We start from the raw sequence: 27,957 nt of genomic DNA on the forward strand, positions 1-27,957 counted from the left end.
AAAACATCCCATTAATTTTAGGTGCAGTCCCCCAAAAGATTAGTAATGGAACACGTGACAAAAAGAGCCACTTGATAAAATGGGGTGGGGCTAAACAAAAAAACAAAAAAAAAGATTAAAAATAGCAATGCACACCTAAAAACACGTCAACATACCCACAGGTAAAATGCTGCCCTCTGCTGGTGAAAGCTGCTAAGTGAAATTACAAAAAAGCAGCTTCACTGAGTTTTCTTTGCCCAAAGCACACAGCAAGGTTTCAGCTCACACCTGTGTCCATCTCACCTGTGTCCATGTCACCTGTGTCCATCTCACCTGTCTCCATCTCACTTGTGTCCATCTCACCTGTGTCCATGTCACCTGTGTTCATCTCACCTGTCTCCATCTCACCCGTGTCCATCTCACCCGTGTCCATCTCACCCGTGTCCATCTCACCTGTGTCCACTGTGTCCATCTCACCTGTGTTCATCTCACCTGTGTGCATCTCACCTGTGTCCATCTCACCTGTGTTCATCTCACCTGTGTCCATCTCACTTGTCTCCATCTCACCTGTGTTCATCTCACCTGTCTCCATCTCACCCGTGTGCATCTCATCCGTGTGCATCTCACCCGTGTGCATCTCACCCGTGTTCATCTCACCCGTGTGCATCTCACCTGTGTGCATCTCACTTGTGTTCATCTCACCTGTGTCCACTGTGTCCATCTCACCTGTGTGCATCTCACTTGTGTTCATCTCACCTGTGTCCATCTCACCTGTGTCCACTGTGTCCATCTCACCTGTGTGCATCTCACCTGTGTGCATCTCACCTGTGTGCATCTCACCTGTATCCATCTCACCTGTGTGCATCTCACCTGTGTGCATCTCACTTGTGTCCATCTCACTTGTGTCCATCTCACTTGTGTCCATCTCACCTGTGTCCATCTCACCTGTGTTCATCTCACCTGTCTCCATCTCACCCGTGTCCATCTCACCCGTGTCCATCTCACCCGTGTCCATCTCACCTGTGTCCACTGTGTCCATCTCACCTGTGTTCATCTCACCTGTGTGCATCTCACCTGTGTCCATCTCACCTGTGTTCATCTCACCTGTGTCCATCTCACTTGTCTCCATCTCACCTGTGTTCATCTCACCTGTCTCCATCTCACCCGTGTCCATCTCACCCGTGTGCATCTCACCCGTGTTCATCTCACCCGTGTGCATCTCACCTGTGTGCATCTCACTTGTGTTCATCTCACCTGTGTCCACTGTGTCCATCTCACCTGTGTGCATCTCACTTGTGTTCATCTCACCTGTGTCCATCTCACCTGTGTCCACTGTGTCCATCTCACCTGTGTGCATCTCACCTGTGTGCATCTCACCTGTGTCCATCTCACCTGTATCCATCTCACCTGTGTGCATCTCACCTGTGTGCATCTCACTTGTGTCCATCTCACTTGTGTCCATCTCACCTGTGTCCACTGTGTCCATCTCACCTGTGTCCATCTCACCTGTGTTCATCTCACCTGTGTGCATCTCACCTGTGTGCATCTCACCTGTGTCCACTGTGTCCATTTCACCTGTGTCCATCTCACCTGTGTCCACTGTGTCCATCTCACCTGTGTCCATCTCACCTGTGTCCACTGTGTCCATCTCACCTGTGTCCATCTCACCTGTATCCATCTCACCTGTGTGCATCTCACCTGTGTCCACTATGTCCATCTCACCTGTGTCCATCTCACCTGTGTCCATCTCACCTGTGTCCACTGTGTCCATCTCACCTGTGTCCATCTCACCTGTGTTCATCTCACCTGTGTGCATCTCACTTGTGTGCATCTCACCTGTGTCCATCTCACCCGTTTCCATCTCACCCGTGTCCATCTCACCCGTGTCCATCTCACCTGTGTCCATCTCACCTGTGTCCACTGTGTCCATCTCACCTGTGTGCATCTCACCTGTGTTCATCTCACCTGTGTCCATCTCACCTGTGTTCATCTCATCTGTGTCCATCTCACCTGTGTCCATGTGTTCATCTCACGTTACTGAGCTCTGATTAGGGCCTATCCTTGTGTGTGATGCACAGACACGGGTACCTGCATACATACAGCCTAAGTCTAGCTAGCATTAGATGATAACAGAACCAATGGGTGATGCTTCAGTCACTGCAACCAGTTTCTCTGGGCCGAAACACCTGACCTCACTATGGACACATCAGCTCGTTCATCCAGTCGCTGCCAGATGTTGATGCTCACTCCATCTGTCCCCTAAAGCTAGCCCTCTCCTGTCAGAAGCCACCTCTGTTGATCCTCCAGTTTCACTCCGTGTCTTCCTGTTTGCATCTGAGTCCACTTAAACAGTGGAGCAAAGCAAAAATCGACCCAAAGAACACAAAGAGAAACAAAAGGGACCAGAAAGGCGTCTCTGTGACTCAGTCTAAGAAAGGTCAGAGTGGTATCACAGTAGTGTCCAAAGGTCCACTGTATTGTTAATAATTCTCCTCCCTCATCTGCTGCAGTTTGTTTTCAGAGACCGTCCTGGTATTCGTTAAAAGCAGTAATAAACCTTTAAGATTCTGTGTGGTGAGAGGGTCGATCCTCACAGAAAGAGCTCCTTCTCTGAGGCAGAGGCCTTTTTGCTTTTCCACCTGAACCACAGGTGCTTTTCTACAGCGCCGTCATTCACCTTCACTCAGGAAATGTTTGCTCACACCTCTCCTCTTCCCTGAAACCTGCCTGCTCCGGGAAAAAGAAATCCCACTCTACATCCCGATAAACTGTATGTAAACACGTCTCTGATGACGACGGTGGCAATCGCAGTCCCCTTTTCCTTTAAACGCAGCCACGGTAACATAATGATGCTGCATCACAGCGTGCAGGTATTTCTGTGTTTCCACAGACGGTGACTGTCTTCTAACCCCATGAGGACTAAACATATTTCTTCCAAGAGTCATAATTACAGGAATGAACTGACTGAACAGCAGAACTCAAGACCAATGCACATTTGAATTCTCAGGCTAAGAAACAGGTAAGTCTCGTCTCTGGGAGTCACCAGGAACCTGCCAGAGAGGAGAGAGCAGTAACGTCTTGATGCAGCAGAGAATTATGGCCCAGATTGTTTACAAACTTGACTTGAATTCGTACTTGAGTTATCCTTGTGATTTATGGGCGGGGCAGCACCACGGGGGGGGACAGCACAGACTTCAGCCGGAAACAGAGGAAGCAAAAGCAGCATCCCTGCCCAGAGCGCCATAATCAGGACAAAAATCATTTTAACAGAAACAAATCAAAGACTGTTTATACTTTTTACTTTTCTGCAGAATCCAACACTCAGGCTCAGGTTAGCACAGTTTGGGTTTTAACCCTGTAAAGTCTGAGTCATGATATAACTGACAGATTTTTTTATTGAGTCTTCTGAAAATTTTTAAAAGACGTTAAACATCATTTTGCACATAAAATCTTTCATGTTTTATTGTTTTTGCTACATTTGGCTTTTTTTTGAGCGATTTATTGTCACAGTTTGTTTCTGACTCGAGCAAAAACAAATAAGCGGGTTTAAAAATCAAACTGATGATGCAGAGGTCAAAAACTGTGTATGTGTCAGATACGATGCACTGTGGGCTGTGTGTAAGTCATCTGTTGTGTTAGTGATAGTTAATGATAATTTCTGTGAATCAGCAGGTAACGTCCATTAAAATAAAACAAAAGAAGAAGAATTTGTTTTAGTGGTGGAGACCCAGAGTCCATCAGAGACACGAGGTTAGATTTCCAGCCCAAACTCCGTGTGTGACCCTTTCTCCTCCTCTGCTGTCTGTAGAAACATAAAACATTTATGGATGGATTTGTGGAACTATTTGATGGCTCAACATGTCAGTGAGTTATTAAATGTTTCATGTTAGTTTTGTAGATGTTATTTTTATTATTTACTTTATTTATTTAGAGAGCACCAAATCACAACAACAGTCACCTCAAGGCACTTTATATTCTAAGGTCGACCCTACAATAATACATACAGAGAAAAACCCAACCAGCATATGACCCCCTGTGAGCAGCACTTTGGCGACAGTGGGAAGGAAAAACTCCCTTTTAACAGGAAGAAACCTCCAGCAGAACCAGGCTCAGGGAGGGGCGGGGCCATCTGCTGTGATTGGTTGGAGTGAGAGAAGGAAGACAGGATAAAGACATGCTGTGGAAGAGAGACAGAGGTTAATAACAGATATGATTCAGTGCAGAGAGGTCTGTTAACACAGTGCATGAAGAAGAAACACCCAGTGCATCATGGGAATCACCCGGCGGCCTATTGCAGCATAACTAAGGGAGGATTCAGGGTCACCTGGTCCAGCCCTAACTATATGCTTTAGCAAAAAGGAAAGTTTGAAGCCTAATCTTGAAAGTAGAGATAGTGTCTGTCTCCTGAATCCAAACTGGAAGCTGGTTCCACAGAAGAGGGGCCTGAAAACTGAAGGCTCTGCCTCCCATTCTACTTTTAAATACTCTAGGAACAACAAGTAGGCCTGCAGAGCGAGAGCCAAGTGCTCTAATAGGGTGAGCACTTATAGTTTCTTCTTCTCTTTTTAATATTGTGATTTGGAGCTTGCCTTTCACACTCATGCTGCGTCTTCACTCTGAAGATTTATGAAACCAAACATGTGCAAACAACACCTGTCCTGAACATCCTGCCCGACAGACCTTGAATACAGTTTATGACACCCATTTGCTCTTCACGTCTCTCTGCTCGCTGGCCAGACGATCGACAGTCCAGCTGTTAGTTTCTCAGATATTTCAGTCTGAGTGGGCTGAGTGATTTCAGGGGAGACACGAGAAAACAGGGCCTTCAGTAGCCTTTCCTTCATCCCTGGCTCTTTTCCACCTTTGATTTGGGGACTTTTCACTTTTATTGGACAGTTTAGCGAAGAAGAGAGAGCGGACCCTCAGTTTAGGATTCCTAGGGAGTGTGGATAATTTTGGTTTCTGTTTTTACTTCATATGATAAATTTCTTTTCTGTAAGCTTCGGTTTCCCTGTGTGCTCTTCCTCATCCTCATCTCATTTCTTTGTTAATCACATCTGTTTATCTTCACATCTGTATTGATATCTTGTTACTTTCCTACTTTGAAGGTTAGTTTTCCTTCATGCCGTATGTTAGGTTGGCTGGACTATTTATACACTGGATGCTGATCAGCCAGTTCTGTCTCCTCTCCTCCATCGTACAGTCGTTCCTCTTTTGAAGTTTTTTTCCCCGCTTTTTAAATGAAGTTTGCTCTTTGGTTTGCTCAGAGTTTTCACTCTGAATATGGATCCAGCTTTAAATGGAGCAATCCACGATTGCTTTGGAGATCAGCGATTAACGTCAGACTGTCATCAATAACTCTATTTCCTCAGAAATATTATAACATGAAGCTGATTTTGAAGTTTCTCTCCATAGCTCCTTTCCTTCGACTCACCTGTGTGACCTCCTCCCCTCGGCCCCTCTCCAGCTGCCCCCTCTGTTTTCGGCACATGGCCCTTGTATTACCTGGCATGTGAATGTGGCCGTTTATTTTCACAGGGATATGTTTTCTGGCGATCTCTGCCAGAGACAATATTATGCTGGAAATATACAGGTATTAACTGTTAAGATTTCAGATGGTCAAATAAACCGGGGGCTCTGCGTGGCTCAACAGAGGCCAGATTGTGTGTGAACAGCCTGCTGCTAATGAAACGCACGGGGGAGGGGGGGCTGCTCAATCACTAATAATTACTGCTCCCTCCCTCCTTGCATCCATCCGTCTATCCATCCTTCCATCGCTCAGTCCAGGTGATTTCCACCCGCCCCTCTCATTCATCTTCCCTGCCTTTGATTTCAATGTGACATTCATTTCACGCTCATTTCCTCGCAGACACTCACTCGGCTTTTCAAGGCCTGCCTTTCATTCGCGGCTCGGAGCCACTAAACACTCTCTCGTGCGCTGACCTTTGGCGGTCGAGGAGCTGTGGAGACAAACAGCGCTCAGCACGACGTAAATGATGATGGATCTGTTCTGGCAAGCTTCGGGCTCGAGTTACGCGGCAGTTACCGGCAGCGGTTTTCCTCTGAGGGCGCAGATCTGTTATTACACACAGACACTTAATGACTCTCAGGGGGTCGAGCACAAGGCGAGATCAATTGTTGAGCCGTTAGTTAGGAGTTAATTACTGCCTCGGGCAAAGAATTATTCAAAAGCAGATATCACACAAGTATTAATGCAAATAACAAATATGGTGGCAGGAAGTGATTCACAACGGGGGGGGGGGGTTACTTCGTGTTGACCATGCTTGTGCTGTTGGAACACAATTATCTGACCAATAATATGCTGCTGTGTGCGTCAGGCCGGCCAAGGAGTCTGAGCTCCAATGCTGATGAGCGAAATTCTGAGATTCTAATTGGTTGTTCTGAGCGCTAATAAGCAAGTAGCACTAACACGTTTGGTCACTTCTGGTTCCAAGAAACAACTTGTTGGGCTTCAAAGCAGAGCTTCACTAACCACAGTGAGTGGGGCCACAGCAGCTACACCCATCTTTAATGTACAGTCTATGCTTCAGACACATTTTCAGTGTAACTGCTGGAGTGTCCTTGGGCAAGACTCTTTCTCTGAGTGTGGCTGTTAGTAGCTGTGTAAAGCGCTTTGTGTGCTCAAGCAGTCGTGCAGAGCATTAATGAATCTACAACAATATCTGATGACGCACAGGTCTGCCCCAAATTAGATGAAAAAAACCAGTAAAGTGTTTGAACACGTCTTCAAGTTTCCAGCACAGCATGCTTGCACAGCGCTGTCCGACCTCCCAACAACTGATTCACACTCCGTTGTGCTACAAACAAACATCGCTGCCTGCTCCAGTAAGAGAATTAAGAGCTAAGGTCCAGTGACTTCAATTGTTCTCTATTTAACTAAACAGGTTCTTTTGTAAAACTAAGGAGATGGAAACAAGCTGTGGGAGGCCCCTCTGAGGCTGACTGCAGGAGCACAGCGCCATCTGCAGGCACAGATCTGCAAAATAAAGAGTCAAAGAAGACTGAACCCTCTGTAAACATTTAACTCATTTTAAGTGAGATCTTGTTTGGATTGGAGAACTTAACTGTAAATACAATAATGTCAGAAATATGAACACAAATGCAAAAATATCAAATATTCTAAATGTTAATAAAATATAATTAGGCACAAAAAAGAATGAGAAATGCAAATAAAACATTTTTAAAGTTCAAAGACTGAAAGGAAAAACTGCAATAAAGGAAAAAAAAACTGATCAAACAACCATGCATGTACACAACAATACAGAGGATCCCAGGCATGAACCCAGCGCCCTGTGAGGGTTAAACCTCTGAAAATAAAGAAGGGTTTTTCTTTTTAGTCTTATCAGTATGCAGAACTTCAGGTTTACCCTTTGTTCAGGTGCTAAGAAGCTGATTTTCTCCAGCTGCTTTCACGTGGCAGGTACGTCGTAGAAGACTCAGGTCTGTGGTGCATAATGAGCTGAAAGCTAAACCGCAGCCACAGCTGAAGCATATCAGGGAGGAGTACATCAGAATTTTGTGTACGACCAGGACTGCTGAGAGACTTGATGATGAAGATGCTGCAGGGCTGCATGACGCTTCAGAAATCATGATGACTGTTCTCTTCTGCATGAAGCTGTCTTCTCCCCTCCACACCTGACACTGAGAGCTGACTGGTGCTTTGAACTTCTTTTTTTAAATCATGTTAATGTGAAACTAAGTTGGTGCCTCATCCTGAGCACATTGCTCCAGGTACACTGAGGACATCAGTGCACTTTCACCGGCTGTGGAAGTTACATCATGCAACAGTTGGCGGCCATCAGAGATTTTATTGGTACTTCGGTTTGGTTTTAACTTCGACAGCATGATGCTGCCTATGACATCACGTAAAGACACAAGCTGTTAGCAGCTAAAAACACCACCTTAACTGTTGATGGTGTTTCTTTTATTCGTTGCTTTTCTTCTTTCTTTCTTTTATTTTTGGTTGTAAATCCAGTGTGCGCTCTTTCTGTGTGGAGTTTGGCTCCAAACACATCCATGTTAGGTTAATTGGTCATTTTAAATGGATCGAGGTGTGAAAGTTGGTCTGCCTCATTGTGTTACCTCTGATCCAACCTGTCGACCTGTCCAGGTTGCACCCCGCTTCTCGTCCTATGACAGCTGGGATAGGCTCGATGGTCGAGCAGATCATGGCTCCATCTCCCCTCCAGCCTCCAGGAACCTGAGAAGGCTCGGATATGTTCCATCTGAGGAACTACCTCAGTCCTGAACGTGAAATGTTTTTTCATGCAACTCATGAACTGTTGTATTCAATTGTGACCAGCAGGTGGCGCCAAAGCCTCAGTAAAACATCCGCCCTGCGGCCTTTAACTTTCTCATTACACAATACTGAAAAATCTCCACTGAAGACTCCAGAGTGCACAGCTGCTGAACAGCTGCTCATCATTTGTGGTTTTCACAAGAAGTGAAAGCGCAGATTCTTGAGTTTTCCAAGTCTGAATATACATTTTATGGCCCATAAATTATGTAAAATGACAGAAGTTCCTTTAAAATCTGAGCCACCGCTCAGACTCTTCCCTTCGCCTTTGTGCGGATTTTATCCGCAGTTGACTTTTATGAGAAGTCTTTATTCAGAGAATTTACCCAACCTGCTTTTTTCACTGATGTTTTAAAGCTGTTGACTTGATGAGTCGTATCATCAGCTTTTAGTGTCTTTTAAACATTTTTCTTCCAGTCTGTCAAGCAGACAGACGTCATTTATACCGTGTATATATATTTCGTTTTAGTAAGTTACTAAAAAGTCTGCTGATTATTTAATATTGATTTCTGCCCAGCGGTGTAAAGTTCTGCATCACCTTCTAAGATCACACCAGTAATGCACAAGTCAGCACCAGAGTGCTCCAAAATATTTTTAAATCAGTTATTAAAGAGATAATTGTGTTTCTGGTAATTTTCACTACAAATATTAATCTCAGTGAAAATCAGGCAGTAAACTGGCCTCCAAAGCCAAAACACGTAACTAAACATTCTGATCGAAATTGTAATTATATAAATTATATCATTAACTCACACTATAAACAAAATCCATAAAATAAAATGGAAGCTAAAAATAGACGTAAAAGTTAAAATCCAATAAGCCTTTTTGTGCTAGTGGTTAGCGTTAGCTAAGGCTAATTTTAGACATGTCCTTTAATAAAAATGAAATACTTTTGATATCTGGTTATCTTAGTGACTGGAGATGTTAAAGATATAATATCAGTCATTGTTATATAATTATGTATAATTAAAACACTAATGGTGTTACTGGAAGGAACGTTTAAACAGAATTTAAACATATTTCCTGTTTCACATTAGCCTATTAGCATGTTAGCATGCTACGTTTAGCATTTAAAAGGATAATAATGAGAATCTGATGTTTTAATGATCTTAATGTGACAATTTTATAGGTTGAATCAAAGAGAAGTTGTGACTTTATGGGGCTGCAGTGAAATTGTTGTTATTTTTTGTGACTGAAGTTTTTAAAGGTTAACGTTTGATCATTAACCTGATAAAGTCTTTGGTTGTTATTATGAGGAACCCCTTACGATTAACTAAGTCTCACTTCTTTGTCGCACGTTCTCTTCATGGGCATATAAGTCCACCCCCCTGCTGAATTAATGTGTTTCACTTCCTTTTTTTAATACCAGGCCTGTAGAACTTGCTTGTGACTTAGTGGTTTTCGGCATGTGACCTTTGGGGCTTCCCCTTATCATGGGATAATTACAGCTGGCTTTGTCTTTCACTTCTCATCTCTCTGATATCATGGAAGCTTTCTAAATGTCAGATGTGCGGGCGCGTGAGGGCAGGTTCACTCGGACTTGCCTTCAGTCCTTTGAACAGTTTCCTCTTTCACGTGCTGGACTTCACTGAAGAATTCGGTTTTTCCATTTTTGTCATTTGGATTTTCAGTTTTGCAAATCATGTATGAAAAAACAATCCATACCTTGGTTACAACTGGTTAGGTTCAGGTGATAAAGGCAGGGTTTTGTTTTGAGTTTTGAATTCCTCTTTGGAATTCATTATTATTCATATTAGGTTTCCTTGTCCTTGTGAGGTGGTGTTTTATTTCTTGAACTTGAGCTCTCGCTCTGCAGGCCTACTTGTTGTTCCTAGAGTATTTAAAAGTAGAATGGGAGGCAGAGCCTTCAGTTTTCAGGCCCCTCTTCTATGGAACCAGCTTCCAGTTTGGATTCAGGAGACAGACACTATCTCTACTTTCAAGATTAGGCTTCAAACTTTCCTTTTTGCTAAAGCATTAAGTGTAGTTTGCTGGGGGATTCCCATGATGCCCTGGTGTTTCTTCTTCGCTCGCCTTTTTCACTCACTATGTGTTTATGCACGATCTGATATCAGATCGTCCATGTGTTTATACACCCGTCCTCCTCCCTTCACCCCAACTGCTCGGGGTGGATGGCCGCCCCTCCCTGAGCCTGGTTCTGCTGGAGGCTTCTTTCCGTTAAAAGGGAGTTTTACAGTATAAATTGCTCTGAGATGACTGTTGTTGTGATTTGGCACTATATAAATAAAACTGAATTGAAGTCCTGAGTTTTGCTTCCTGTTTGGATTCCTTTATTGTAGTGTCAGTGTCAGGCTGTGCTCCTCTGTCTTGCTTGTGGTTTGTCTGCGACTTCTTGTTAATCCTCGATCTGATAATCTTTTGTTCTAATTTTTTTTACGGTTAGTCTCTTTTGATGTCGAGGTCTTGTTTCCTTTTTCTCGTCCTTTGTGTTTGTTCGTTCAGCCCTTATGTGAATGTGTGTGTGAATGGGTGGATGACTGGATGTATAAAGCGCTTTGGGGTCCTTAGGGACTAGTAAAGCGCTATATAAATACAGGCCATTTACCATTTATTGTTGTATTCTTCTGTGGTTCAGCCGAGTTACCGAACTAGACTATGTTCATTGTGCATCTTCTACATGAGCCAACTAAAGGTCTCGCCTTTTCTTTTACGTTTAGGTCGACAGAACTCGGTTAGCTTTAGTGAATAAGATCTGTGCGGTTTGGTTTAGCCTGTATGAGCCAAAAGCCCGGATTTGTGAAGTCATTTCCTGTTTCAGTTTTTTATCTCTATTTCCACTCAGGCTTCGGTTAATTATAATTCCTACTTTTGTTTCCTTTCCTGCCCTGTTGGTGCCACATCTGTGTTCAGTTAGTGCTCGAAAACACTGGCTGAAAGCTTGACATCATCTTCCTCAAAAAGCTGGGCGTGACCAAAGAAAAACTGAAGCGTAGCTGGACAGATGTTTTCCACGTAGATCAGAGGCCTGATCAGATCATCGCCTGTCGGAACGTCTAACACGGACTTCCAGACAGCGTCTTGATGTCGTCTCAACATTACTTTACATTAGAGTTATTTTTCACCAGCTGATGGCGATTCAGCTTCTAAATGTTTGTCTTGTATAGTATACGAGATACATATACATATATAGTATAGATACATCCTGCTCCTTACCCATTTTGGCAACTTGAAACATTCCAGCCATATTTTTGTTTTTGGGGTATTTTTTCTTGCGTTGCTGTTCTTGGTTGTCACATTTTCATGTCTTTTCTAAAGGCGCTAACAACTTATGTGCTGCAGACACAAACTGTACCTCCTATGGTGCATTATCTGTCACAAAACAGCAACAATGTGCATCATTGAAGAAGACTATTTCACAGTTTGCCTTGAGACGAGGCTGATCACACACGCACCTCGGGTTGCCATTAATTTCCCCAAATTGCCTTCTTCTGATGATGTCAGCACAGAACAACTAGAAGTCCAGTTGTAAAACTGACAGATTTTAGGACTGTGCAGTCAGCTAATCTAATATCTGATAACTGATAAAGGAAAAATAATCTCTAGTCTGTGTCCCACATGAGCCCTAACCCAAAAAAGAAATGCTAAAACTCCAAGAAGGATGCTTTGGGGTCTTTTACACGGAGACCTATATCATTGTGTGTGGCTGTGTTAACAGAAGCTTGTTGTGTATTATCAGCTGCTTGTGGTCCTGCTGAGCAGGACTTTACCTGCTTTATCTTGTTTATGCAGCTGCTGATCTGATCTGACTGTGAGGTGAGTAAAACCCCAAACCGACAGTTTACCCACAGTCTTAGATAGTTGGATAAAGATATGACTCACACTTTGTAAATGGTTCAATTTTCAAAGACTTATGGGGGATTCATTCACCCATCCATCAATCCTGAGCTGACCCAACGTCACCAACAGGAAAATCCCACTTCCTGTTTTAGTTAACCCAAACAATGCATCTTTAACAGCGTCTATATTAAAAATTTTCCTCTGTGTCTGCACCTAATATATCCTGATCAAATTTGCATAAACATGAGCAAACAAAGGCAGACAGCTTTCACACATGGCCGGGTTTTCCCGGTTCAGCCTGTCTGTAAGTGTGTGTGTGTGTGTGTGTGTGTGTGTGTGTGTGTGTGTGTGTGTGTGTGTGTGTGTGTGTGTGTGTGTGTGTGTGTGTGTGTGTGTGTGTGTGTTATCTTTTCTAATCTGGAAATGTGTCTTTCTTTTGTTTCGTCTTTAATTTTGTTCAGTGGGTTAGAACATTTCAAAAACACAAGGAAATCCCCACAACTGATTTCAAACATAAACAACATCAGGGTAATTTCCAAGAATGAGACTCACAAACTCTGATAATCTTGATGTTTTTATTAATATGAAACCTGTTTTATGTCTCATTAACATTCACATCATTTTTTTTTTAGCATTTTTAGCTCTATGTGTGCTTCACTTATTGACATGTGGCAAGTTTTTCCATTTCACTGCAGTCTGCAACAGAGAAGCCTTTAAAACAGTTACGCAAGATATAAAATAAAAATAAAATAGAAAATAAATGTTTTTTTTACATTTTAATTTTATCCGGGTTAAAATAATCTAACTAACCATGTGTGCGAAACACAACAAAAACATTTTCAGTTTCTCAGTAGTGTGAAGTACATGAGGCCTGAAGTTTACTTTCACACTCTGACGAGGAATTTTAGATTTAAATTCATAAAGTATCATAAAAAATCACTTCACGACACGCAAACACACATGAAGCTTAGGCTCTGTTACACACAAAGCTCGTCCCCGACACTGCAAACCGGAAGAAAAGTGAAAACGTGTAACGCAACAGGTCATAAAACAACCTCGACACGAAAGGACAACAAGAAAACGGTTAGAAATCCCGGAACCGGTTTCCAAGGATGAAATAGTGAACTCATCTATGCTTTAAGCCTCGAGAGACCCGTGGAAAGAAAGTGAAAGGGGAGGGAGGAAGTTTAGCGGAAGATGTCGTCACTCAGAGATTTCCATGAAGCAGCAGAAAGCCCCTGCTGGCAGCGACGCCCCCTTACTGGAAACAAGCAAAGCTCAACGCTGAATGAATGCGTCTGAATTTCTTTCAAATATGGTTTTGAAAAAGTTTGGAGCACCGGGAAGTGTAAAACACAAATCAGACCTATTGAGTCCCTCAGACCTCAGCACACTGTGTCAGATAAGATGACTCCCTGTGGGTCTCTGTGGTTATACAATGGCTCATTATCAGCTTCTTATCTTGGAATTAATGACGATGAACGACAGCAGCTGTTGATTGAAACCCTCTTTTTGATTGATTCGGCGCACAAGGATTAATCTAGATTGTCTAAATCTCTCGGTGATACCACAGAGATGATAATTACCCCAAATGTTTTGCAGATTTACATTAGGAAGCCATTTTAAATCTCTCAGGGCGGCAACCCTCCGCATCTTTCTTGCAGAGACACTTAGCAGATGTAGCAGATAAATGGAACAAAAGTGGATAAAAACAACAGGATGTGTGTATTTGTCCCCGCGGAGAAACTAAAAACCCCATTTGCTTCTTGAATTTTGAAAATGGACACCATTCAGCTGTGTCCTCTTCAGCGTCTTTGCTCCAGAGTTTCAACCATTTGGTCACTTTTGTGATTTCTGTCTTTGTGACTTTGGGGACGTCAACTTGTGTCATTGTTAACCACAACATAAAACATAAAACACTATAACTGCAATGACGCCGTTATACACTAGTTATCACTAGCTCCATGATTTATAGATGCCCAGCTGATAAATATGAGCCTTTGTCAGCATTCATTGTACCACATGCAGATAGAGTAATCAAACCACCGATTTATCTACGACCCACTTTAGCCACAGACACCCTTTACACAGCTATCTTCAGTAAGGAAAGATCAAACACGAATATGAATACACTTTTTCAGTATTTAAACATGAAAGACAAAAGCTGCGCTTACAAATCCTTTAGAATTATTCATTGAAAAAAATAAGTAATATTCATTCATTCAGCGCTTATTTTATTTTCCAGTCCCTGTTGTGTTTCTTTAAAAAATGAATATTTATAAATATGTGTAAAAGTAATACACAAAAAAGAACTAAAAGAAAGAAAACAAAGTAAATATTATGTTTTTTACTTATTTATAATTATTTGATTCATTACGTTTTATTATCACTGTTAATATATTTTTGTTTTTCTCGTTTTAAATATATTTGTACTGAGTTTTACATTCATGCATTCACTTAAAAATGGCGTTTTAAAAAAATAACTGAGGTAAACAATAAAAGAAAAGGTGAAATGGGCGGAGCCAGCGGACAAGCCTAGCCTGTGGAATGTGCTGATTTCCACACGTCATACGTACGCTGGCCGATGATTGGTTTACAGACTCAAGTAAAAAAGACCAGACAAGCCGGCGGCTATTTAGTAAGCGCAGCAGCAGCGAACGAAAGAAACTTTACGGGAGAAACGGTGACGGTACCGAGAGGCGGACGGCTGTACTGTGTGTTATTTGCTGGACTATACTGGAACACAGCGGCGGGACACTGAAGACGCTCAGCTCGCTGTTTTTTTTTAAGCTACAAATCCCCGTTAAGCTAACGTTTAGGGCGACATTCCCGCTTGTTTTTGTGAACTACCTGGAAGAACAGCCATGCTCACCCTGTGCCTCGTGTTGATGTTATCCACTGCCTCCGTCTTCTCAGAGTCGGTAAGTAGTTTCTCCAGCGAGCAGCTCAAATTCAAACACTCGTGTATCTCTGTTTCGGGAGCGCTACCTTGCTGAGGTTAGCCCTGTGTTTGTGTGCTGTTAGCGGGAGCCGGAAGGCTGTGATTTACCTGTCCTATCCCTCTGTTTAAGTACGGAAATGAGAGTTGTTAGCCACTTAGCTTCTCCTGGGATATGGCAGCTATTATCCCGAATGGGGGGGGGATGAATCCCAGAGACACTTCCCAAAGAGGATCAATCCTGTTTGATCAAAGAGACAGTTTCCCGCCCCCGATAATAATACAGATGCACGCCAGACTCTCTTGTGTCTTTGAACACTTCTCCAGGTTGTTGCCAGTGTGAGCTAATGGGGAAATCTGAGTGCAGACTCCTTTTGGAGCCACTGAGACTTAAATGGTGAATCCATGTGTTGTTGTTAGAACAGAATTTGACTTTAATTAGTAGGATTTGTGTGTTATGAGGAGGCTCGCTGAGCTGGAAGGCACCAAATCCCAGTTTGAGTGAGATCCATGTTACGCCCCTTCCATTCTGATGCTTTCCCATTAACTGTCTATGAATTAGCTGACCAGGGGAGCTGGATGTGTTGCAAGCATGATTAGGTAAGCCCTGCAGCGTAGGTAGATCCATATTTGCTGATGATTCATGTCTACACGTGTTGCAAACGGGATGTATTTGGATTTAGTTGGGCGATAAAATAATTTTTAAAGTTCCAGAGACACTGTATTGAAAGTTTTCCTTTCTTGATAGTTAGATTGTTCTAGGCATAAATGTGAGGAGACATTATGCAAAAAAGACAAGTCTTTAATTGTTTTGCCCAAACATGCGTTACATTGCTTCTGTTTTGTTGCTCTGATTAATCATTTTTAGTGTGATTAACATCAACATTGAATGCTTGATGCCACCCACATACAAAAACATGCACCCTGCCCCCCTCCACTCAGGCCAGTTGGTCCATACGAATGGTGAGAATGAGCAAAAAGCAGTAAGAGCTGGTTTAACTGCATGTCTGACATACGGCAGGATTTGTTAAAGGATGCTAATCTCAGAGCAGATTGTTGTCTGTACAATCACGCTTTAGTTTGTGCAACACGTCACAACCATTTGTAGACACATTTGTAGGCTGGAGCGGTTCTCTGTTTAAGCAGCATAACGGTTATATTCGGGGTTCTGGCTATTCCACCGTTCCACATTTTGGTGTGAGAAGGGGTTGGAACAAAACATGGCGGCCTGATTGGGCCTTACAGTCTGTTACATTCCTCAAAGTATCTCCTCCTCCTCCTCTTCTTTCTTTTGGTCCCCCCTCTGGTATGTGACCTTTGGTGACCTTGACCGGCCCTCTCTGGGATTTTGCACACTTGATGGGGTCTCAATGGGACCTCGGGGTGACACTCCACTTCTTTAACACAGCTAGCCTAGTGTGGTTACACCTACAGCTTTCCCACCAAAACATTCCCCCTTTCCTTCCTTAAACGAGCTCCAGATATTGACCCCTTTCTCTCCCGCGTGTCCTTTCCTTTAATGCATACTTGGCCTCTGAGCTATCACAATACTTGCCTCCTTGTGGCCTTTCCTCTCTGCCCACGAGGTCATTATTGGTATGTGGGTTTGGCATTCCCTGCTAATCGATAACAATGTTCTTTTACCTGACAATAGAACATGCTCTGAATGCAGAAAAAGGGTTTTTTGAGAGCCACAGGCACGATCGGAATGTTTTTATCACGGGATTGAGTCGGATTTCATATCAACTTGGATGCCAGCAGGAACTTGGTGCCATTTCGCTTTGGTCAGCTTGTCTGTTTTTATCAGTTTGTTCAAGATAGCGTGGCATGCCAAACAAACCCTGTTCTCTGTTCTTTTTATTTTCCATTGACCTCAGCGTTTTCTGCCCATGTATGGTCCTTCGCTGCCCAGCCAAGGGTGAAGGTGAAAAAGATAGGAAAGACCAGCCCAGTGTAATGTTTGTGCTAATGTGCAGGGCGTTTTTCTGAAATGTCAAAAATGTTGAGAGAACTCCAAACACATGCCTTCAATTATGATATAAGACAGAATAAAACAACATCTTGTTTAACAGGCTGAAAGATGAGCTTGTTTGGCCTTTAATAAGGGTATCGTTCATCTTTATGGAAATAGAAGTCCAGTTTTTATGATTTAATTTAACACATGTCCTTGAAGTTGAAATTGTGGTGGTTAATCGGGGTAAGAAAAGTCTTCTTTGCCCCAGAGTTAATCCATGTTGCCCCATCAAACCCTTAGCTTGTTGCCTCTGGAGCCCATTTGTTAGAACTTGTTGGAATGTGACTGGTTTTGCAGCCCCCCCCTCCGATCATTTGCACCAGAATGAAGCAGGTTTTTAAGGCTAGTTTTTTGTCTCCTTTGCATGATGGGGTGCAGGGTGGTGCTTGATAAATACTATGACTAGGATGTAATAATGGTTCCTGCTTTGCTGCCCGCTGGTCTATAAAATCCCTTTGGGCCCAGGAATGTTGGCACACAGAGAGAGGAGGTTTTTGTCCTTCCTGCCCACGACGGAGTGCAGTCGAATCCGATCCCCCGGACTCCCTCCACCCTTTTCCAACCACTGCATACTCTGGCAGCTGTAACGGGAACTATATGAATGCATTCAGGGCAGAAGTCGACCATAAAAACCCTCCAATTCTGGTTATATCACTTTCAGCTGACTTTTTTTTTTTTTTTTTTAAGACAGAGACAGGCAGTTTAAAGATGCTGAGCAGTCTCTGATTATAAGCCTCTGCTGTGTGCTGTTACTCTCAACAGGGGCTCTTGCAGATTTTAAGCACAAAAAAAAGTTATATTTTATATACATAGTTAAGTAAAGCGAAAAGCTGGTTATGCTCCAGAAACACTTGTTGCACATATAAAATCTGCTTGACCAAGCTATTTCAGCTTATGGCTTTCACCAGTGTCATCATAAAACATGTTGCAGACAACATTTTAACTGCTCCAGACTTTATGCAACCTCCAAAGTATTTAAAGTTGTGCAGGAAAACAGTTTATCTGCCTTTAAACTCATGCATCTGGTCAGCGTTACAGTAAAATCCATTAATTTGTGTTTAATACTTCAAAAATCTTACATTGTAACTTGTAACGACTGGAGAAGTTTAGACATTGCTTTCGAGCCTGGAAGTTGTGTTTTTATTATTTTTAATTAAATGACAGCAAACCCCTGCTGCTCCTTCATCGTCTATGACTAAAATTGGCAGGGCTTGTTTTATTCTGGGGATTTTCTTGCAAACTGGATGGGGAAGGACTCTTATTACCAGCTGTAGTCCGTGATGGTGGAGCTGGGAGACCTTTAGCGCTACATGAGCACCAGCAAACGAAACGTCACTCGCGAGGTCCTACTGGAACGAGAGCGGGGAAAGGCTGGAGCTAGCTGGTTGTATGCTGATCATGTTGTTGTCCTGAGGGAGTTTATGCGGTGCATGCGTGGACAGCGCTCCAGTTTGGGGTTTTTTGTTATTTTTATATATATATTTTTTTTTTATGTCAGGGGAATGTGAGCCTCGCTGTGATTCCTCTGGGAACGGCGAGCCTCGGAGGGAGGCCTTTTAATGTCAGCCTGTGCCGTCTCAGTCTCCTCGTTCTTTTGCACGTTTGTTTCAGGATTGAAGCCAGACTCTTTCCAGCTATCAGCTCCCGTCCACAGCACATGTATTGGGCATGAGAAATGATAATCAAAGCACACCATCCGCAGGCAGGCAGGCAGACATCCAAATGATATCGACCCAATATTTCTAATGTATCTGCAATGGGTTTTTTTGTTTTTTTGTTTTTTTTTTGGTGATTATTAATGTGAGGCTGCTTCTGCCCGTTGTTTTCACTATTGATCAGCCTGTTAGTTGTTAGAAGATGGTCAGATGGCTGAAGTCTGAGGTGACGCCATCAAAATCAAACATAGTGGGCTAGAAATGGCGTGCGATGATAATGTCAAACAACAAAGATTTCTTGAACTGTGTGCATAACCATTACCCTGAAGTGTAGCAACCATCATCCTTTCACCAAACTTTGAATTGGCCCTTTATTCACAGACGTGAGGATTATGGGGATTTTTGCTGATTCTCTTTTGATAAATAATTTCCCCCAGGGATCAATAAAGTATTCTGATTCTGATAACGGCTCATTGTGTTTGTCGGCTTCTGGAAATTTACTTCTTACAAACGAAACCCAGTTGATACTCCACAAACGGCACCCACCCACTGAGCAGAGCTCGCAGGCTGCTTTTGGGTGGCGTGAGGGTTTTCCCTTATTCGAATGCATTTCAGCAGTACAGCACCTTTTTGATGTGGTGTGTGTGAGGTCTACCTCGCGACTGTAGACCGCAACCGTCACATTAACCTTTAACTACCTGCACAGGATGCTACATTCATTTCTAATCCACTGAGTTAATCAATGATTAACTTTGGAAGTTTTGGATGTTTGAATGAGTCTCTGGACTTCTAGTGAACCCACAGACCACAAAAGACCTTTGACTGTGGGTTTTAGGAAAGAAACTCAACTTCACATGCTGTGAACTGAAAACACTACAACTCTCTTGTAGAAATGAAGAGTAAAATTAAACTCCCACTGTGTACGCTTCCTCTTTCAGTCACCCTCAAGCATTATAACCAACTGCCTTCATACACACCTGCATGTTTCTGCTTTGATTAAACTGTGCTTCTGACATCTGCTCGATTTAATGTTTGGAAATGGACGAGTTGGCACGATCTCTGTAAAAGAAAAGGTGTTACCCTCCGCATAATTAAAAACGTCTTTGTGAAACCTAAAATGTTGCCTCTTTTGTCAAGAAGCAAGCGTAAAGTAAACTCCTGAAATCACCAGAGCACTAAGCTTCACTTTGACTCAGTTACTATTGTCCTTCAATGAATAAAGACAAATATTAGTGAAATGAGTCAAATCTTAAAATCCAGTGTGATAAAGAGCCTGTTTTCTGTGAGACTTCTTAGATAAGACGGTGGCTGTACAATCAGCCAGCTGTGCAGCAGACTGGGACGATTTATTCTCTGCTGACGGGGCTAATTGAGCTTTAATGAGCCCCTCCTGAGAGTTTGATCTTATCTGTGCAGCTTTTGTTGGTCCCTTCCTGCTGCTGCCGAGCTCACCCTGTCGCATCTCTGACCGAATCCTCGACTAATGGTGAAAAAGGCCGGATGCCTGCATCGTCTCGAGCTCTTACTGAAGCTTGCGTCCTCCATCTTCCAGCGCTTTAATGCCACTCCCCCAGGCAGCATATCGCCGCCTTGAATCAAACATTACAGGCCGATAGACTACAGGGAAGACACCAAGGGGTCTTATCTGCTTAAAGATCAGCCTGCGAGCAGGAAAACAGGAAATGTCCATCAGAAACAAATCAGCATATTTGTTCTTTGTGCATTTAAGTAAACATCTGAGATATTTTTACTTGAATTTGTAGGAAACTTTTGGCTATATTTGGACATAAGCAGATCTGAGGTCAGCTTTATCAGACCGCTCAGTCAAATTAAACCTCCGTCCCTCACTGATTAGCACACTGTCAACATACAGTCACAGCTGATTAACAGATCAGTCTCAATGCCCAGCTTCATCCGGCTCTGAGTCGCAGCATGAATAACTAACTCGCACCGAGAACACGATCTGTAATCAAAGAGCGAGTTTCACTCTGGAAACCATGCTGCTTATGTGAGACCAGAAATGAGCCCAAGTAAGTATTTTGAGAGCCCATAACTTTGCAAATATTTGAAGTATGAAGGTAAAATTTTACTCCAGTTATTTTCAGGGTCAGCTGTTTCTGAGGAGAGTCAGGAGGGAGGCACTGATTGTTTTTGAACATCAGGGAAACGAGGTAAATGGTGACGGACTCTTACACACCTCCGAGCCGTGTGTGTGTTGCGTTGTGTCGGACTGAGGAATGTGTTCCTCCACATAGGTCAGCTCGGCAAAAAGCCAAAACCTCGTCGATGCAGCCGCCACATTCCTGCCTCATCCGCAGTGAAGCCAAAGCACTCTAAGCACACGCAGACGCTCGACTCGGAGCTCGGGCCAAACCAGCGAGGCTGCTGTCAGGTCTCTTCTGGCCTCACAGGCTGAAGGGGCCTGATACGGATGATAACGGGTGTCTTTGTTTTTAGGAGCTTCACCCATGACATGCAGACAGGGTTAGAGGTGCTGATGAAAAGTCTGAAATACTTGCACAAAAGGCTTCTTCCAGTTCCTTGGAATAGATGGAGACCCACTTCCAGGGAGTTTAGTGTGGCTGGTCTGGTGCTGGGAACTCCGCTATAGATAGATCCGGCGTAGGTAGGAGGAATCTGGAGCTCTGCTGTCAGTACGGAGAGGAAAATGTAGGTTAGTGTTTGAGGATGACCACATTCAGGCCTCCTGAAGGAACAGCTGAGCTGATATGGGTCAGCTTTATGATTTTAACGAAGCAATGATTTTCACTCCTCCCGTGGCCTTTGGATTTCTTTGGCGGTTACGTCAGAGGTCAGGAGTACATCTTACCAGCAGATGAAGAGACACAATGCTGGTGCAAATCCTGCTGGCTCAAGTATCAACGGGGGGGGGGGGGCTGAAGAAATGGGAGACACTGAGGAAGACGAGCACTGCTTTGGCCTCTGAAAACTGACTTTTCTGGACAAAGCTCGTGAGATGCCGGACACGGCAAAGAATAAGGAAGCACATTCCTGTCTTTTCACGTGTTGAACCTCCTCCAGTCGGCCGTGTGAAAGGACCAGATGCCCCTCTCCGTGCTGGCAGATGGAGGGATTGTTTCCAGAGTTTAATGAAGGGAGGCTGCTGGAGGCTTAGCCCAGTTACCTTGGTCATTGATATGCTCTCGGGGCGTCCACTGGCATTGTTTGGTGTCAGTAGAAGGGACGGGCCCTAAAGCTGGTTGGTAGGACTCCTGGCAGACTGCTTTTTTTTTTTTTTTTTTTTTTTTTAGCGAAGCTGAGCAGTTGGAGGGTTTTGGGTTTTAGGACCTCCGTGCTGTAATGGGCAGGATAAAGAAGGGTGTGATGGGATGGAGGTGTGACGTGTCTGATGGGGCAGGAATGGAGTCTACAGGGAGGGGGCGATGGCGTCTCTTTTCAAAGGCTAATCAAAGAAAGCCGATGGCTTTTGTTGTGCTTACAGTAACAGAAAAGGTCACATGACAACAAAGCACAGCAGTTAATCAGCTGGCTGATGGACGTGGTCGTTTCACAGATGTCAGCATCACTAATGTGACTTTTCTGTCACGCGTGATGATTTTGTTGCATGCGAGGACTGTCTGGGTCACATGGTTGGTAACCTCAGACTGTAACCACGTGGCACAAGGAGCTCTGCAGTTTGGGCCTTTTTATAAGACAAAGGGCAGCTGTGTTCAGCTGCTGGATTGACTCTGACCTTTGACCTCTGTGTTGGCTTTATCTGAGTGAGTGCTGTGATGAGTCAGGCTTTTATAGAACGAGTTATAAAACGTTAAAGCGGAGAGAGGAGGCTTTTTGTTGTTTTCTTCTTAAACGAGTCCATGTTTGGTTCTGTGGGAATGAGAAGCGGAGCCTTGAACAGAAATCTTATCCCATATTTCTTTCCACTGAATCCATTTGGTTGGTTGGTTTGGCTGCCATCCATATCCGGCTGCTTATCAGCTGTTGCACATTAGGCCCAAAACATACCAGGCTGTGAATCACTGATGGAGGACAAAATGGGGATCTGTTAACAGGCTGTAAAATGGCTGGTTGTGATTCTTCTGTCTGTAAACTCTCGGGACTTCCACTCTTCAGCTTTCACCGAGTTTTCCAGGCCGTTTGCAGGCGTTTGCGGCCTCCCCCCGAACCGCAGCGAGCTCTGCTGTAAAGCACGTAGCCGGACTTTGTGTCGCTGAAGCTCATTCAGGCTGTTTGTAATGAACACATTCGGCTTGATGTGAAGGAACAATGATAATCTGTCCACTCAGGCTGTTTGTGGCAGTGTTTCCAAGCAGATAAAGGCTGCTTTCAATTAAGTTTTAACGCGAGCTGAAGTGGAGAAACGGAAAGTTTGTTTGAAGAGAAAAAAATCACAAAGGTATCGCAGGACCTTTAAAACTGTAAATCCTTGAAACAGACACTGGCAGAGTAATGCAGTTCAAATGAAAATAACAAGCAAAAAGGAAAAAGTTCAAATAAATAAAACAAACCTTAAAATGGCTACAATAACCGAAAATTAGTAAGAACAGGAAATAAACTTTGTTCTGATATAGATTCAAATATAACTAATAGACTGTGACTATTCTTATAGACTAAGTTACAGGTATATAAAGTGCTTCAGGTGTGTTATGTACCCTCTGGAGGACAGACGGGGTCTTTCTTATTACTCACACAGTAAATGAGTGCGTGCCTGCTAACAGTGTAACATGTGCTGTGTGGCTGTGACTGAGTGGACCGCTCAGTAAAATGAGTGAGCGCTGATTTTCATGTCGATTTGTTACGTAACCTCAGCTCGGGCGCTCCTCTGTCCTCTGTTTGCCGGTCCGTGCTGGTTTAGAAGATGTACACACACACACACGCACATGCTGTGTTCCCTACCGATCTGTTTTCAGGCTGACGTTGGACAGTTTTTACAGAAACTGAGGCTTCCGGCGCTCATCCTTGGCTCTGTTTGTTTTTCCTGGATTTGGAACACCGTTGTTGTTTTTGTTGGGACTTGGCCTGAACCCCGTCCCAGCTCCGGGAAATTATAGTAAAAGTAGAATATGTCGCACATGTGACGGTAACATCGGAGGCCTTATGTAACGCAAGCCTCGAGCTTTTGATCTTTTCTGTTCTCCCGAATACGCCGGGCCTGCCGGGACAGGCCTCAGTCAGCCTGAGAGGCGTACGCTTCTTTTCTTTTAGCCCTCCGGGACGCAAGCGTCCAAGTTACACCACGCAGGGGTTAAAGGTCAGAGGAACCGGGAAGGGGAGCGTTTTCAGCACCCCAGGACACAGAAGGACAAAACGTACTCTTACTTTTTTGTTTGTGTGGAACTTGAAAAATGCAAAGTGTTCCTGTTTTTAGAAAAAGGCCCACACCCACTCCACAGACTAAGGTTCGGGTCATTAACGTTCCTTAAGTTTGACAGGAGACGGTGACTAAACGCATAAAACCCGCCAATAAATCACTGAAATCCCTCGAGTGAGGCAAGAAAACGTGTTTTTGTAGCAAGAAGCAGAGAAATCAGGTTTTCTGGGCTTTTAAAACCATCTGTAACCGCAAATCGAAGTAAAACGAGCCTCGGGGGGGGAATGATGTCAAATATAACAAAATGAAGGGCTGTGAGTCCTGCTGGTTTACCTGATTGAATCAGCCTGACTCATACGGGTCCACACGGAGGCTTGAATGAGCATAATTCCTCTAATGTGACTCAGAGGACGTGTTGCAGCAGGACTGTGAATGGTTGCGAGGAAATGAAGAGCCAGCAGTCACCACTTTTCGGCTCGGGATTACTGACAAAGACAGGCAGGCAGGCATGAATGCACACATACAGGATCACGGCTCCCTGCTGCACATGTAAGGGCTTTAAATGAGGACATAATAGAGCAGCGATCCTCAGCCGGGCTACTACCGCCACAGCTTTCAGGACGGACATGAAAAGACATGAAGAGAGAAGAAAAGATCAAATTTGTGTGGAAATGGATGCAGTACAAACCTTTAGCTGCAGCTGTTTCCAGCTGTTATCGGTTTGGATGTTTCTGCTTCAAGGACACAGACTGTGAATGTTTTCAAGCACTTTTAAATGATTTAAGTGTCCTGTTTAGTTCAGCTGCCCTCAAACCCAAAGATTGTTGTCACGAAGCATAAAAACATAAAGGTGAACAACTTGTTGTTGTTTAAGGAGCCGCAAACTCTTTCAAATTTGATGTTTGCTCCTGGATTTTTAAATACAGCTCTGTAAGGAAAGCCAGGAAAGAGGGACTCAGACGGGAAGAAATGGAGTAAAGTGCAAGGGAACGCACACAAAGGAGGCCTGAAAGTGTAGGAAACCAAACAAATTGGAGCAGGAGCGGCGAGTCCTCGCGAGCCCACCTTGTTGCTAAGGAGTCGCGGTAAAATGGCCGCCTTTGTTTGAAAGCTCTGTGCAGGCACAATGGGGCATCCCCTCCCCTCTTTCTTCTCTGCTTTTTAAAGGCAGCGGCTGAGAGGATTACCTTCAAACACGTCGTTACCACGCCGAGCGGCCGAGAACACACAAACAGGGAGGCCCCGGGCGGGCTGGGTTAACCCTTAAATGAAGACTGGGATGGAAGTAATTAAGAGCCTCGTGACGTACACGACTCGATCTGTGAGAGAGTGGACGAGGATGTTTGTGGGACATCCGGGAAGCTTTCCAGTGTGATTTGTGGTCTGCTTTTGTTCTCGCTAAATGGAAAGCTCAGAAAAATAAAAGCTTGTTCCAGTTTTCCCGACAACATAATCACCACTCTTCTTTTCCTGGAAACTCGATTGGCTGCTTCCTGTCGGACACAAACATCACATGGGCTCCTCCTCGTCTGCATCGCGTTCGGTGCTGTAAAACACATCAGGCTCATGTCCCGTCTCACTTTGATTTTGTGTGTGTGTGTGTGTGTGTGTGTGTGTGTGTTTTAATGTTAATGATTAGGTGATGGATTTGGGGAGGGGGTGTTAATCCCATTCCTGCAGCTTAGCGGGCAAATGGTCACTGAAATAAACTCTTGTAATGTGATTAAATGTGGCTGATGTGCCCTCACCATGTTAAGCTTTGATAGGGATGGTAACCATGGCGACTGGGCTGATTGAAGGGGCCTGATTGGGCAGGCTTGACCAAAAAGTTACAGAGAAACTGGAAGCATGTCGGCCTATCAGACCGAAGGAGTGTTAGTGAGATAAAGTCCCTCTGAGCCTCCGTCTGATGTCCCAGCAGGTGAGGGAGACGGAGACATGGATGCCCATGAAGAGCTCGCAGACGGCCGGCGTGTCGACACGTGGCGGCGATCTGGAGGCGTCTGGAGACGCCCCGATTGGCTCAGACTTCGGCTTCACAGACGACGACGCTGACAATTACACGTACGACGATGAAGACTACAACGACTTCTCTGGATCTGGTGACGCAGGTCGGTCCTGACGAGAAACACTCAGCGCAGCGATTTCTGACGTTTACGTAGAATCTGTAAGATTAAATGAAGAATCTGCTTCTTTCCACAGACACGCCCATGTCACCTAACGAGACGACAACAGTGAAGGTGAGAAGCGTCTGCACGTGGAGTCTCCTTAAATACTTAAACCCTCAACCATGCAGCAGAGGCTTCACCAACTCTTTTCTCTTCATTTACAGCTCGACATTATTGACAATAAGATCCCCGAGCCAGAGCGCCCGGTGCGACCAACCGTCAACGAGAGAGATATCGTTGAGAAGAACGAGATCCCTGTGCTGGGCAACGACGATCGCAGAGAAGACAACCTGTCCAATGTCCTCATGTCCCACACCGGCAACGAGAGCATCACGAGCAAGACGGAGTTCCTTGCAGGTCAGTCGTGCTCTTACAAACATCTTTGAAGCAGCCAAAACGTAACTTTGAGTTTTTAAATGTCCAAAGATGGAAATGCTGCCCGAGTTTTAACATCAGACGCAGGAAAATTTCCCTAAGCTGTGATAAACTTAAACTAAGAACAAGAGCACGGTAGCGCTCGTACACGATGTCAGATGACGTGATTTCTAAAGTGTAGGGCTGACGAGGAGCTTCAGAGCTCCCTCCCCAGAGGAGCAGGAGGAGGCTCCTGTCTGGGTGGAAGGAGTAGGAATCACTGTCACAGCTTAAAGTCTCATCTGTCGCTTTACTTTCTCTTCCAGCTCTGACCGCGACCCTCGCCGTCAGCCTGGTGCTCGCCGTCCTCCTCATCCTCTTCCTCATCTATCGCATGAAGAAAAAGGACGAGGGCAGCTACGATCTGTCGAAGAAGCCCATCTACAAGAAGGCCCCCACCACAGAGATCTACGCATAGACCCCGACCTCCTCCTGCTCCTCCTCCTTTCACAACCACACACAATCACACACCTCACTCCCTTAAAAACCCAATCAGGGCCGGCGTCTGGCCTTGCCATGCCTCATCATCATCATCATACCTCCTCCTCCTCCTCACTTTCCTCCAGCGGAGCGATGCTGGGTAAATCAGAAGAGAAGCCCCGACAACACAATCGACAGACTGGCTCCTCCCTGATGTGCGCTTTATTACCGACGCTCTCTGAACCAATCAGAGGCTTCGCTTTCTCAGAAAAGGAAAATGAGCGACAGGAGTGGACTGTCTCAGCTGCCATGACCTCACTTCCTCTCAAACAGGACAAGACTCCTCCCTTCTTTCCTTTAAAAACACTAAAACGGTACTTTTATCGGTCCAGTTATTTATTCTCTCCTCTGAACCTGCAACTTCTAAAGACTAACGAGGTTTTCATGAGATTTTTTTTTTAATGCCATAATGAGAAAAACAAAGTTGGTTTTAATCTGAAAGTTGTGCAGCGGTTTCATGCTCCGTTAGAAGTGACCCTGTATAGAAGTGTTGTTTCTGCACTGTAAAACGATCACTTCCTGTTCTGTAAACCTTCAGATGCAGCAGAGTTCATTAAAATGACCTTAAAAGGCTTTTTATTTCCCTTCAAAGCTCCTGGTATGTTTGGTTTCTCCTCAGCACATAGCACCAGACGAGTCGTACCAATCCCTGAAAGGAATTTGCAAACGTTGGAGGACCCCGGGTTATTCACCAGCACGTCATAGCGGCGAGGCGTTGCTGCACTCCTCAGCATCGCGCCAGGCGTCGACACTTTCGGATGTAGACTCGCTCACTTTCCTGCAGAGAGTTCGAGGATACGAAGCTATATCCGAATAGCTGGTTAGCTTAGCTTACAAAGTGAAAAGCATTAGCCAAAGCTAATACAGCTAAAGGCTATTATGTGTGAAGTAGCTGTAAACT

The 27,957-nt window shown here is 44.2% G+C and overlaps 1 protein-coding gene across 2 annotated transcripts; it reads left to right on the forward strand.

Moving 5' to 3' along the window:
• Window positions 1–14,719: 14,719 nt before the first annotated feature.
• sdc4 (syndecan 4) lies at window positions 14,720–27,667 on the forward strand. Of its 2 annotated transcripts, none has more exons than XM_085407693.1 (5): window positions 14,720–15,015; window positions 25,913–26,105; window positions 26,197–26,234; window positions 26,327–26,519; window positions 26,843–27,667. In XM_085407693.1, exons 1-5 carry the CDS (start codon window positions 14,959–14,961, stop codon window positions 26,992–26,994), a joined length of 633 nt encoding a protein of 210 aa, XP_085263819.1. In that variant the 5' UTR covers window positions 14,720–14,958; the 3' UTR covers window positions 26,995–27,667. The 2 variants fall into 2 exon arrangements, with proteins under 2 accessions (XP_085263819.1, XP_085263820.1); XM_085407694.1 differs by having other exon boundaries at window positions 14,721–15,015; window positions 25,916–26,105.
• Window positions 27,668–27,957: the final 290 nt, after the last annotated feature.

The sequence above is a fragment of the Rhamphochromis longiceps genome, linkage group LG5, assembly GCF_057381845.1.
Source record: "Rhamphochromis longiceps isolate RC_006_pf linkage group LG5, R_longiceps_female_GT1.1, whole genome shotgun sequence".
Classification (NCBI taxonomy): Eukaryota; Metazoa; Chordata; class Actinopteri; order Cichliformes; family Cichlidae; genus Rhamphochromis; species Rhamphochromis longiceps.